The sequence below is a fragment of the Schistocerca cancellata genome, chromosome 7 (genome assembly GCF_023864275.1).
Source record: "Schistocerca cancellata isolate TAMUIC-IGC-003103 chromosome 7, iqSchCanc2.1, whole genome shotgun sequence".
In the NCBI taxonomy this organism is placed as follows: domain Eukaryota; kingdom Metazoa; phylum Arthropoda; class Insecta; order Orthoptera; family Acrididae; genus Schistocerca; species Schistocerca cancellata.
Genome location: NC_064632.1, coordinates 357,677,163 through 357,691,947, shown reverse-complemented (window position 1 = coordinate 357,691,947; position 14,785 = coordinate 357,677,163). Strand labels below are relative to the sequence as shown.

General features: G+C 35.9%; 1 protein-coding gene across 1 annotated transcript in view; it reads left to right on the top strand.

The window, feature by feature from the left end:
- Positions 1-14,428, top strand: part of LOC126092273 (microtubule-actin cross-linking factor 1) — a 497,641-nt gene extending 483,213 nt beyond the window's left edge. Inside the window, exons 95-97 of the mRNA XM_049907790.1 lie at positions 449-526; positions 12,211-12,261; positions 12,684-14,428. Coding sequence (XP_049763747.1) covers positions 449-526; positions 12,211-12,261; positions 12,684-12,849 — 295 coding nt within the window. The 3' untranslated portion in view covers positions 12,850-14,428. The remainder of the gene's footprint in view (positions 1-448; positions 527-12,210; positions 12,262-12,683) is intronic.
- Positions 14,429-14,785: the final 357 nt, after the last annotated feature.

Sequence of the window (14,785 nt, the reverse complement as noted above, 5' to 3'; positions counted from 1 at the left end):
TGGAATTTGGGTTCTGTGGCTGTCCTCGTGTATTTGTTGTGCCAAACTGTTGTTGGTCTTAAAGTGAACACAGTTATCACAAAATTTGTTTTAATGTGATCGTTGATTTCCAACAACACAAACAACATATGTGACAACTGCTTATATTTTATGGGCACTTGAGTATACATATAATTCAGCACTTGCACACTCAAGTGGAAGGTCTTTGTGTTTTCTGTAAATGAAACTGGGCTTCTAAATTTAAAAAAAATCACTGCAATCATTGAATGAGTCTAATCAAACCAATTTTTGAAAACTCTAACTTTTCTGATTTGACATTAGATTTATTGAGAAAGTTTGAATATTTTCGCAAAATCTGCACACTCAATCACTGTTAAGAGAATATTAAATTTCTTGCAAACTTGAAATCTCACCTACAAATATCACAGATTTGATTTTGTTTTTGTAGCAAACACTCAAGGATTCCAGTTTATGTAGGTTCACCAGAAACAGATGTTACTTCACCTCCTTCCTATGCTTCTTCAGGGTAAAAGTTTATGACTTCTTTGTATATATGTGTGTATGTGACTTTTTCCTGCCTTTAATTGCTGTGAATTTTTTTCCTGCCTTTTATTGCTTCCATTTGTTTGCTATCCATTTTATTTCTGCGTATTTAATTTCATTGCACCCCCTTTTGTATTGTGTAACAAAGAAGAAACTCCTTGCGAAGAGTAATTTCTGTGCATTGGGTCCTGCAGCTCTTGTAAACTTAAAGAAAGACACCATTTTAAACAACAGTAGCAGCAACACATTTTATTAATCTTCCTGCAACTAGTTTTGAGTGCAAGTTATCATCAGGCAGTACCAGTATTATGAAATCAAGCTGTTTGGGAAGTATCTATATTACTTAAAACCACCCATTGTATTTCAGTAAGATGAAATGTTTCCAACATGGTTAAATTTTGCAGAGGTATGTGAATCAAATGCTATTCCCGTGAAACAGTGATGTCCTCATTGTTTTGTATCTAATGCATTAAGTTAGTTCTTAGTTTTTTTTCAATGTGGTCTGCTGCGAGAGTCATCAGAAATAAAGGTATAAGGCTGGTGGCAGCATATTATGTTCAAAGACATGGCAGATAAGCCGTAGAGATACATATGGTTAAACAGTTAATAGTTTACCTATCACTGGCAGCCAATTCATGTCAAAGTTGTCCTATCGTAACTGTGAATTAAATCTACTGATTTAAGATATTATCATTAACCCCCCCCCCCCCCCCCCTTTCTCCCATTCTTTACAGAACTGAACTCCCATGTATAAATTAGCTTCAGATGTCTTATCACCTTACAAATGACTGTTAAAAGTGAAAGATTCGTTTATCATTCCATTGACATCTAGGTCATTAGAAACAGAACACGAGTTCATTTTTGGGAGGGATTGGGAAAGAAATAAGTCATACACTTTCAAATGTTCCATCCTGACATTTGCCTCAAGCAGTTTAGGGAAATCGGGGAAAACATAAATCTGGATGGGTGTATGTGAATTTGAAGCATCATGTGTGTATGATGTCATATCTCCTGAATGTTGTGTCACACACTGACATATCCTGAATGATGTGTCACACAATGACATAATTTTGTAGGTATGACCTGTGGTGTATTGGATACTATCAGCGAAATTAGTAGTAAAGAAGTAAGTGCTTCATGCTGAACTTTTAATGTACGAAAATGTTTTTCCTTTCATTATTTCACTGGAAAAAGGGGGGGAGGGGGGGGGGGGGTTAGGCAAGGAAAAGTTTCAAAACGGTTTGAAAATATGTTTAAAATTTATTGAAACTCGTTAAGTGCTCTCATTCTCAAAACATACAGTGAAACCTCTATATAACGATTTTCAAGGGACCACAAATTCTGAACACTGTATAGAGGAAAACACTATAAAGAGGAAGGCTTCCAAATAATAATTATAGGGTGTTACTGAAGATTGGGATACCACTAACCAGCTTTGACAAATGGTGCCAGATGACATTTCAAATTTTCACAACACTGTAATATGATATTCATTGAAAATGATCAATGTATAAAATGATTAGTTTTTAGTAATTAAAACATGGGGCCCGGTAGGTGGATGGGTGAAAGTAAATGGATCAGTTTGTACTGTAAAAATTTATAACAGATTCTTAAGATATGACATCATCATCCAAAGCTGACAGGTGGTATCCCATTCTTCAGTTGACCCTCTTATAGAATATGAGCCAAATTTTGTTTATGATATACTGAACATACTACATAAAAACACAGTAAATGGTACAGTTTAAAAAAGAATTAGTTACAAAAAATTATTTTAATAATTAAATTATGAAACAGAACTTAAATTTGCATAAAACTCTAGGAACCCATGCAATCTGAAAATCGCATACCTAAGATTTTTTAAAATATTCAAACAAGCATGTTTGTTTTCTATTTCTTTTAGACTCTATGGCAATCATTTCTTGCTCCAGATGAGCAAGTTGAACTACTGTTCTGTCCTCAAGTCTGGGGCCCATCATGTATCGCCTGAATGTTTCAAAGGCTTCAGCTGCCTTAGTATATGAGGGCACAGGGTCATCTTCCTTGTCACTGTCACTTTCACTACCACAATAATTCTCCAAGCTTCTCTCTGCAGTCAGCTCCTCAATACTTCGTACTCCTGTGGTTGCCACATTGTCATCCACAGCCACAAAGTCCTCAAAAATGACAGAGTCACTGCCTATTAATTCCTGAAACTCACTTTGCAACATCTTCCACAGGAGCTGCCATCTCATTCTCACAGAATCCCACTTTTCTGAAACAGTTTTTAATAGTTTCAGCACTCACTTCCCTCCAAGAGTACTTAATTAAATTCATTACCTGTAAAATATTCAGCTTCAATTGTGAAGTCTGCTGGCTTCCTGGTTTTTTTTGGTCCATCAAATTAAAGGCCTTTTCTAATAACAGAAACCTTCTCTTCCACAGAGATGTTCCTCCACTTTTCACTCATGTCCACTGATTATTTTAAAAAAAATTATATCGAAGACACACTCTTACTAGACAAACAAACTGTTTGCTTCTCAGCTCACACAACACGCTACAAATACAAAGCATCAATTGAAATGGCGCCAAAAAGATCGCAAGCAGAATGTGTGTCATGTCACATGACCGGGTCGTGCCGCTGACATATGGGCTTTCTGAGCCGGTGCACACTGTGAATCCAGGGAATGGAAAATGATGCATCTACATCCAGTCACTTAAACATTATAAAGAGCTAAATAATTGACCAGGGTTCCAAACATATGAGCGTTACATGGAGGAAATTGTAATATAGAGGAAATGCAGAAAAGAGGAAAATTTAACATTGTTTATATGGGCTTTTAGTCGGGACCGAAAAAAAGGACGTAACATAGAGGAAAACATTATATGGGGGAATGTTATAAAGAGGTTTCACTGTATATTGTTTCTAACTTAAATACTTGGCTTAGTGTAAGGTTATACTGCTCAATGAATAGATTGTGACACATTTTAAATTTTTAACTTCAGTTATAATTACGTGGTCAATAGCCTTGTTGCAGTTGTGACACAAGTTCCCTTCAGATCACCGAAGTTAAGCACTGTTGGGCAGAGCTAGCACCTGGATGGGTGACCATCCAGTCTGCTGAGCACTGTTGGCAAGCAGGGTGCACTCCGCCCTTGTGAGACAAACTGAGGAGCTACTTGATTGAGAAGTAGTGACTCCGTTCTCATAAACTTACTTACGGCTGGGAGAGTGGTGTGCTGACCACATGCCCCTCCGTATCCGCATCCAGTGATCCAGTGACACCTGTGGGCTGAGGCAGCCGGTCTGTACTGTTGGGCCTTCCAAGGCCTGTTTGGATGGAGTTTAGTTTAGTAAAAAATATGTGAAATACTTGGATATTAAGTGAAAGCAGAGACGGAAGCTTGGTGCTTGTAGGGATGTGGGAGCATCAGTTTCAAATGTGCTGCTAGCTCTTCTTGCCGCTTGACGTCATTGGTCTTGTGGTTGTGTTCTACTTCTGATGATGACTGTGGAGACAAGTGTCAAAAAGCTAGACTCCTTTGCTCAGAGTGACACAGATTGTGAACAGAAGATTTTAGTTGCACATGTCTCTGTGAAAGGAGAGGCATATGAGGTACTAAAAACCAGAGTTTTATTGCCCATGGAAACCATTCCGTAAACAATCTGCAGTTGTGACCAGGTGACTGTGTGACCATTTTAGCCATTTACTAATGTATATGTGCCTGTTTAGTTAAATTCGTATATATATTCTTGATTTCTGATAAATAATTTAGGAGTAAAGGTAACAACTCACCCAATAGTGGATGCTACTAGTAATTGACAGACACACAAACAACACCGAAAACTGGCTAGCTTTCAGGTGAATCCTTTTTCAAGCTAGAGTACAAAGAGTACAAATATACATACGTGCATTGACACTTGTAGGGGCCACGTGTCCTCTAGTTCAAAAAACAATTCATCTGAAAGCTTATAAGTTTTCAGTGTTGTTTCTGTGCCCATTAACAACTCAATGTCACCACTATTCAGCAAGTTGTTACCTTTACTCCAAAATTATTCATGTTCTGCCACACCTTTCCATTATCATGTAGTTTTGTTTTAAAATATTCAGAAAGTTCCATCCTTCTCTTTTTATAGGCTTGTAAGATTTGTTTTTAGGTCTACACTGATATGTCATTCTCTCCCAGATTTGTACCAATTGCCATGCTGTCATGTTAGGTAACTTTTTCGTAAATAAAAAATTCTTGAATGACAATGTTCATTTAATCAGGAAAGTTATCAGTTAGGGATGTAATGTCAACATTGGTTTTATCTATTTTGGTGACAACAACAATATCAAAGTTCAAAACAAAACATGTAGTAAATAAGAACATTCATTTCTTAAAGTGAAAGTGATTAATAAAATCTCAATGCATAAATTTGATAAATTCTGTAAGCCAACAAAAGCCGATAGTCTTACACCCAACTGTTCACTTCATCCGCTAGTTGACAAAAAGGCCTATTTTCAGGCCCTGATAAAACATTTTAGCAAATTTTCCCTGTGCAAGAGAAGCTTAACATTTTATTGGTTACCTGAGTACAGAAGCTTCCAACAATGATCTTCATTCTGGTGTTACCCTTATAAAACATACAAAACAACGTTAAAAATGCCAATATTAATGAAGAAATTATATTAGAGAGAGAGAGAGTATACACTAAGGAATTGTTAGTTTATTATGTTATCGTATTTGGGGAGCATTTTGATAAAAACCAGGTAAGTGTTCTGTAAAAGAGATTATCTTTTATACTTCTGATATGCCTAAGATTAACCTGTAACACAGTATTCACAAGACTCTATAATACGCACAACCGACTATTACAAAAATAGCTGTGATAATTGTAATAAGTTCTATATGGGACAAACAGTGCATAACTTTATTACAGGATATGAGGCAGACCACCAACACTCCCCCCCCCCCCCCCCCCCCCCCCATCCACACCAGTATTTTCTTCATTTTACCAATTATAATGGCTGGTTTTAGGTGTTATGGGTTCTTCAAATTGCTCATTTACAATAAAGGTACTACCTGACTGTGATATTCTCTTTTAACTAGTTGCGGGAAATGAAAAAGATAAATTGAAATGATGACATATTAATTAGTAATTGAGAAGCTGATGTTCCATAAATTCAACCCTATATTCTGATATGCATGATTAGTTTGTTTCATATCTGTTTAATTGCACATAGGTTTGCATGTGGTGCGTGTGTTTTCACACATTAGTAATAAATAAATTGGGAGCTGACGCTTGCAGATGTTTGTGTGTGTTCCTACTGTTACTTAAAACTTAATGTGCTAACCTAGCACTATTGATATGAGTGGCATTCCCTCTACTTTTCATTATTTTATGGTCGGACTGGTGTTTAATATTAGTCTTATTGATCTGATGACTTAATGTGCTAACCTAGCACTATTGATATGAGTGGCATTCCCTCTACTTTTCATTATTTTATGGTCAGACTGGTGTTTAATATTAGTGTTATTGATCTGATGACAGAGGAATTTTCACTAAGTGGGAAGTATTTCCTTTTCATTGCAAAGAAATAAAACCGTTCATTTTAATATATAGTCCTTTTATTTGACCTGTTTTCTCAGGTATGGTAAATTTGTTTTCGCACCTAAGTGAAAGAAATTTTGGCCGGCCGAAGTGGCCGTGCGGTTAAAGGCGCTGCAGTCTGGAACCGCAAGACTGCCATGGTCGCAGGTTCGAATCCTGCCTCGGGCATGGATGTTTGTGATGTCCTTAGGTTAGTTAGGTTTAACTAGTTCCAAGTTCTAGGGGACTAATGACCTCGGCAGTTGAGTCCCATAGTGCTCAGAGCCATTTGAACCATTTTTTTGTTTGGGGTGGGGGGACTCTTCATAAATAAAAACACACAGTTGCAAAATATTTTTTCTTGGAATAATTCCTCTGTACCGCTATTTATTTTTGTCTTCTCATAAAAGAACTAACTCATTTCATGAGGTGGAATTATATATTACATTTGCAATACATTGTAATTTTTTTTCTTTTTCCATTGTACTAATAGAGCAGTAAAGACAGTACTGCATTGTCTGCATCTTGTAAAATGCACATGAAACAGGGAAAGAAACACATTTGTGTGATTATATAGAAATATTTACATTGATGTAAAATATTATGAATGTTTATCCATTGCCATTTGGGCAAGAAAGAACATATTGCTGTTGCCATTACTTGGAACACTGCATGTTTAAATGATGTTGGTTTCTGCATTGGGTTGAGCTGAATTCATGAAATTTTTGGAGAATTAAGTATTCACTCAGTTCAATTTAGGTGGGTTTAATTATTGATTAGGATCAATATAATATCCTGTATTGTTAATATGTTGTATGTACTTTCCAAGTAGCATTATTAATAATCTGAAGTCACCACATTTTTAATTATTATTTTGTTATTAACTCTTAATATTCATAAATTGATGACCGAGCGGGGTGGCGCAGTGGTTAGACACTGGACTCGCATTTGGGAGGACGACGGTTCAATCCCGCGTCTGGCCATCCTGATTTAGGTTTTCCGTGATTTCCCTAAATCACTCCAGGCAAATGCCGGGATGGTTCATCTGAAAGGGCACGGCCGACTTCCTTTCCCATCCTTCCCTAATCCGAGGAGACCAATGACCACGCTGTCTGGTCTCCTTCCCCAAACCAACCAACCAACCATCATAAATTGATCAATGATTTTCTTTACACTAGACTGTTATGTGCACTTCACAAACTTCTTTTTGTGTCAAATGTGTGTGTGTAACCCATGGGTGTACAGTTTTTTTTTTTTTTTTACATAATGACACAGTGGTACACTTATTTTTCAGCAATTTTCCTAATTTTTACAGCAATGTACTGTAAGGTATATTAGAGCAGTCTATTTATTGCATTTCTCTATTCTGCTGTGAAATATAATCATACATAGTTTGTCTGAGTGTGATAAAGCATAAACACTTATCCAGGTGTAGGCAAATCATGCACTCTTCACACTCAAAGCAGGATTCCCCACACTGTCCTCTGTTGTAACAGACCTTATATGTTCTAGACAGTGCTGCTTTTTTTTTTTTATAGTCGGAGGTTATTTTTGTGGGAAATTGTCCCCAGTACCTTTCCTGTAGTCTTAATGGACTTGTTCCTTGGCATGGGCATCTGTAACCTGTAATCAGGAAATCTAATGTTTTTCAGAATTTTTTTCTGCCAGGTTGAGACAAAAATCTGAGAGCCTCGTTCTTCTTTTACTGGAGTTCATCGTATAGTGTACTATACTTGCATTGAGAATTGCCTTGTCTAACATATAAAAATATACTTTTCTTATATCTTTTCTCATATCTTCTCATGAAAGACTTAAGTTGCTAAGCAGTGGTTGTGTGCATCAACTCTGTCCATCCTTTGTTGTAATCACTGATGCAATTAGGTTTCAGCTTAGTCTTCCCACTTCTTGCTGTCTTTCATAGTCATGAATGGTTGGCAGTATGCAATCCATTTCACAGCTAGAAATTTACTCACTGATGCAAAAGTCAGTTTGCTTTTTTTCAGCACTGAGTTCTTGAACTGTGTTGGCGCATTCTTGTTTGGTGTTTCAGTTCCAGCTGCATAAGTCTTCCTCTCCAATAGCCCTGGAAACAAGGTGGGAGAACTATACCAGTTCTCCTTTCATCCAGTAAAGTTTCTCACAAATCCAAAACAACTTTCTCTCTTATTGTGGTGCTGAATACTTTTTTTGCCTCAAGACCTGTATAAATTTTAACAGTATCTATTGTCAGATGAGAATACTTTCTGTACTTTTAAACCAGATCTTCCCCTCTTAGGAGGGTTGTATTGTACATATGACAATCTTCCATGAACTTCATCAGGCTGTCATCAATAAAAAAAACTTTTTCCAGGCTTGTACACCACCTGAAGTCTGTCAAGAAGAAGATTAATAGGTCTGACCTTCCTCAGTTTGTCATGCTTTTATATCTGCAAAGTCAGTAGCAAACTGAAGATACCTTGAGATAGCTTTAAATCTCCTAAAATGCATGGTTTTACCAAAAATAGGAATCTTCATTTTCTCTTCAACCAATTATCTTGTACAGAAGGTTTCTTGTTTTGGGACGTAAGTGTGCAGAGCACAAAGTGGGCCTTCATCTCATCTACTGTCACAGGAAACCAGCGTGCTTTGCCAACCATTGTTCTTTGTCCCACATTTACAGTTGTTTCTGCATGTGTTTTATGTGCAGATTAAATTTGTTTCCTTGACCAACTACTCCCAGAACTTTGGTGTTAAAAACAGATCAGTTACGTTTAATTCTGATGGGTTTTGGTATAGGGACCTGCGAAAAGTAACATCAATATCGCCATCAGTGCTGCTCTTGGTAATGTAAGGGTTATGACAAACATTATCACAGTTCCACTCATCAGTAATTATCGATATACTTTTGCTGGCTCTGCTACAGTGTCTCGATTGCTGAGGAAAAAAATGTTTTTTGTCGACACAATCGCTGTCCTCACACGCATCAGATTCTGTGCTTTTATTGTTTTTGGAATCAATTTCACCATCAGTATCACTCAAATCACTTTCTTCAAGAAATTGATGTATTCTTTTGGGTTGCATTTCTTATGGATCAGCCATGTTGCACTGCTGAATCTGTGTAAACATGACAACTTTGCATCACAATGTTTAGCTGCGTTTGAAACCAGACATCATTGGTCACTACTCATCAACCAACAAGAAATGATCTCAGGTACAATTAGATTTCTTGGATAGTTCTTGTGTGCTATGAACATGACAGTAGTGATTTTGTGTATTATATTGCAATTTACAAATTGTGGGTCACGATTTCTTCCCATAAATCATAACAGACTGGCAAAGAGCAGTAAAGGAATGGTGAATTTGGGCTAGGAATGATGGTAATGTTTTTAATGTTGCCTTCATGCCTCCAGAAAGAATAGTGAACTGGCCGGTATTGTTATTATTATGATTATTACTAACCAAAAGCAGCATATTGTAATATTAAGTAGCACTTTTGACCAAAGCATACTGTCATCTCTCATGAAACCCATGCTTTTAATCTTCTTTATATTTTCTTTAAAACTCTGAATTAGTTGTGTTTTTCAAGTGGCTATTAATGTGCACAGGTTCCATAATTTTCTTACCAAAGAGTTAAGAAATTCATGCTGCCACTATTAGTACTTTCAATGTTAGTGTTCTGTGGTAAACTGGTTCAGTGGCAAATTTAAAAAAATCTGGTAGATAACTGTAGTGCACTATCCTAATTTGCATATAAAGCCCAACTAATTGGGAAAATAGGTAGTGTCACAATTCGTTCTGGTACATGTTTTGGAACAGAGTTCAGACTAGAGCTATATATAAAATTGATAAACATCTTTGACATTTTCCATGGGGAAAAATTAAAAGGGAGTCAGTACAGTCTCTTGTAGCTACTGGATTAATATTAGATTTATTAATAAGAGAGATGAGAGGTGTCAGGCTTAAAATTGTGTGTGAAATAACAGATGGCCAAGTGTTTGCTGGCTACCTAAATTATGTTGTATATATTACACCATTCTGTTTCATTTTCCACAACCTTTGTCATGAAGTATCTGATATTAAAAGTTTAGACTCAGTTGGTTATTAGTAACAACAGGTTTAGCAATTTGCTGAGGTTAGAAAATTAGCTTTTTCCTGTGCTGACATTGTCTGTGCTTAAGAATGGAATTGAGTTAGTTTTCCACCCAAATTCCACAGGCATAAACTATTTGCATGCCAAGGCTGTTATATTAACACTTTGCTGTCCACACGTCTCGCATAAATTTATTCACTTGACACTGGCAGCGCTAATTCAGATTACTTGGTTTGTCGCCGGCCTTTTGTCACCTTTCGTTGATGACAAACTTCAAACACATTGACTTCTGCGCGTTTAATTTTTCCAGAAATCCTCTATTTTGCCGAATCGTTCCACAAACTCAAATTTTCTTTTCAAGTAACTTCTCTGCAAGTTCTACACTGGCATAATAATTATCCATGTAGAGGTGATGCCACTTTCCGTAAGAGGGTGTCAATAGTTTCATCACTGTTTTTGCTATAGGTTGTCCAGCACCGGAATGTATCTTTAATGGGAAAATGTATCCCGTACTCGAATCACACAGCATCCAAATGAGTATGCCGTGTTTCGTAATTTTCGACAGCCTGTAAACTTTAATATTTAACTGTCCATGCCACGGTATCATTCCTTCATCAGTTGAGATGTTTTGACTGGGATTAAACATTTCTTTAAACTTTTTGGAAAAATAATCAGTTATGAATTGCACTTTGAAAAGCTGCTCGGCATTATTCAGTTTATTGTTGTCATCGGAAAAAAGTAAAAACGATATTATTTGTCTGAATCGGTTGCGGGACATCATTTAGCGAAATATCAGTGTCTCCATCAACAGATTTGTTGACCATTAATCATCGATTGCTTTTTTTTTTTACAATTCCCATAAGGAAAACAAGCTCAAACCATTTTCTAAGTTCGGGTCCCATAATGTCGACAAATTTGGGATTTTTTAAGATCCAGTTTGCTAATATATTCAAATACATCATTCCCAATATATAATTCTGCGATATCCACAACCTTCTGTGTATCTTTGGGAAATATGTGTGGACCTGGAGAGCCTTCAAATTTATTATTGGTCCTCAGTAAATCATAGTCTGTCTTCTTCATCCAGTGCATCTGAATCAATTGGCAACTGTAGCGTTCGCCGAATTCTTCCGACGATTCTGCTTCACTTTCATTTTTTTTTATATCTAATGTCTTCTTCCCAATCGGCCAAGTCTTCCGGAATGTCAGACAAGGCATCCGCGCATGCGTTGTAAATAATCGTATTGTCTCTTTTGTTTGCCATAATGAAAGTGCACAAGTACTTATAAAAACAAAAAGACTTGTTGACGTGTGTAACTCATTGTTACCTAAACAAAACACCAACAGAATGAAAAAGATACTAAAGTGCTGTCACTGGCCACTGAGCGATGCTATGCACACGACACCACTGTGGTGTCACTGGCCGTTGATTGCTATTTCACGCACGACACCACTGTGGTGTCACCGGATGGCAAAGTGTTAACAAGCTGCTGTTTTCTATCCATTGTTGGTGTGTTTTAAATGAACCATGCAATAGGTAAAGTTAAAATTTTCAAGAGCGCTTAAATCAAGAAAAGTATTGCTAACGTATAGCATACAGTCTCAGGGAACAATGGTGTCATCGTTGAAACAAGTAGTGTAGTTTTGCTCCATATCAGTTGTGGCTGTCTACTTGTAGCTCTGACAATGATAGCTTTGTATTGTTTATTACTGCATGTTATTGTATTTGAATACTTAACGCTTTTCTCTTTTACTATAAGCAGCCTTAACAAATATTTGTAAATAGAGTGTTTTAATTGTTTCTCTTTGTTCTTGTATAAAGGTGCTTTCTTTTTGGATGTTGTGTCCTTAGTGTTTTTCTGGTGGTAAAGTAGTAATGACAAATATTTAAATTTAGTCCTAACAGTTTTTCATGAAATTTATTTCAAAAAACGATTTATTTGGAATTGTTAAAAAAAACTTGCATAAAACTTTGAAATTAAAAATTCATGAACACTTACATTGGAACTGCTTAACTAACGCTTAATAATTTCTTCCAATACAGCGGATCCTCCACGTCTTCTAACATCCCTGTTTTAATAAAGGGCTTCTATAGGTAATGCAAATTATGTTACTATATTTGTCAGTAGCTGTCACTGTCCTTTTCCCTCTTGTCGAAGAATGCCTTTGATACGGATGTATCAACGAGTGTAATTTTGAATACAAGAAAATGGAACAACATTTTATTTAAAATGCATTAATTTTGTGTCATCTCGTCAGTTTACTTCTAGTTGTAATTTAGTTGAAATTTACTGTGCTTATTCATATTTGTGATAGCTAAACTTTTTGCAGCAAAAGAGGAAACAAAAAATTTGTTCTTAAACATCAGTTATGAATAGTGTTAAACTATAATTGTAACACTTAAAATTGATTACCCCCAAGTCTCGTGACAAAACATTAAAGATTTTGCATACCTATTGCCCATTATTCATTTCAAATCCTAACTGTGTTACTAATAGCAACAACTTAATTTCACAGGGCACGAACTCCATCAGGTTCAAGCACTCCAGTTCCAGGTGTTCCTTCCAGTGGCACCAAAATAACACGGAGGTCATCAGGAGCATCAGACACAGGAACAGCAGCAGCGCGAAAGGGTTCCTCTGCTAGCACACCAACGGAAAAGCGAGCTCCTTTCAGACTCTAGAGGAGTGAACGAACCATTGTACCCCATAGTCTTCAATTTGTAACCTAATCAAATCCATAGAATATGGTAATTCATGTGAAATACAAACATATTCCTATGCTGAAATGAGCATAGGGAATTGAGTTTCCTGTTGCCCTGAAGAATTCTTTGAACTGCAGGCAGTGAATTGTAATCAAATTTACTGCTGTGTATATTTTGTGCTGTCTACATTCTAATGTTTCATATTGTTTTTCCACTGATTTCTTTCCTTTTTTATATAAGGGACCATACCACAAGCCATAATATTCTTTTGTGAAAAAGACTCAATCATATTTTTCATTGTAACAAACTGTAACCTATTCATTTGTGTGTGTGTGTGTGTCGTATGTGTTATTTATCTGAAGTTTGTTCATTGTACATGCTCATCAATGAATTTGTTTTGTAATTATTATTATTATAGCTTTAGGTAACATGTATTCCTTGCCAGGAAAGCCATTTTTTACGTCCATGTGTATAGTGTTTCTCACTACTACACAATCTATGTACAATTAACAAATTGACACTGTTGTGATTTATTTGCTCACTGGTGGAGCTCATTTAAAAGAAAATACAATATTTCTACCTTCATTAATTATGTTTAACAAATTAAACTATTCTAATCAAATTTACTGACTGAAAATGATAAACAGTATTTTGATTGTGCAAATCTTAGGGCAGTTCTCCCCCTCTTGCCTTGATTGTCTGTTTTACGGCAAGTTGTAGGAAACGAAGGTTTTGTCTATGGATATCTTGGAAGCATTGAAATGGGGGAAGAGTTCCACGATTCATCTTAACTAGCAGCTGTGCAGTTTTGTATGTCACGAAATAACTTCATTTCTCTTAAGGTGGCTGGAAGTACTGAAGAATCAAAGAAAATGTTTCGAAGATGACTGAGCTTGTGAAAACTATTTTACTAATCAAAATGTTTCCTATAACGTGTACAGTTTTTGAAATAATTTTGTTAAAATATAAATACAGGTCATAAAGAGAGCTAGCTTGTTTGCAAGAGAAAGGAAAAGTCTAAAAAAATTCCTTTTTTATTTTAAAGCAGTTGTATTTGCTGTACGAATTTTTATATTCATTTTTACTGATACATCAGTTACTGCAAAAATGTATTTGTTGCCATGAAAGCAGTTACTGAATTATGTTGTAAATATTTTGATCCTTTCTAGCAGCACAGCTTTAAGGAGTGTGCATTCTTTTGTACAAAGCTCTATATATTACTTTTGTAATAAAAAAAAGAAAAAAGAACTTTGTCGTCTACAGCGAATTGTGAATTAGCACAAAAACTGCTCCTTCATTTTATTTATTTTAAACATGTATTTTTTTATAAAGTGGTAAATTCTGTTACCAATTTAAGAAACATCATTCAATAATTTATGTATCTCTAATACATTTGTTGTCATGTTGACTGAAGGTGTTCTAATTTATAGAGACTGTACCAAACATTTCCTTTTTTTTAAAAAAAAGAAGACACACTGTGTCAGAGAAAAAGACAGTTTGGAACAGATATTGATGTATATTAATATATTTGCTTATTAAAAAACTCACTTCAGATCAACTTCTTATAATCAAACTCCTCAATTTGAATGAAAAGTGATTACCACCAATCCCTCTACTTCCACATGTCAGTATACCATTAATGCTAATACTGAAAGTACATGAAGAATCGTGTATGTTTACAAGAGAGAAATTGAAACTGTACTTTATTGAATTCTGCTGTAGCACGGAAAACTGCAAAACCTAGATTGCGTGTAATTTGTTTGCTGTGTGTGTGTGTGTGTGTGTGTGTGTGTGTGTGAGAGCGTGAGCATATTGCACAACTATTGATGTGAATACTGTTATATCGTGAGTTAGCTATCCTTAATTTTCAGCAGATTGTCAACAATCAGTGAGCAACAACCCTGTTATGTCTTTT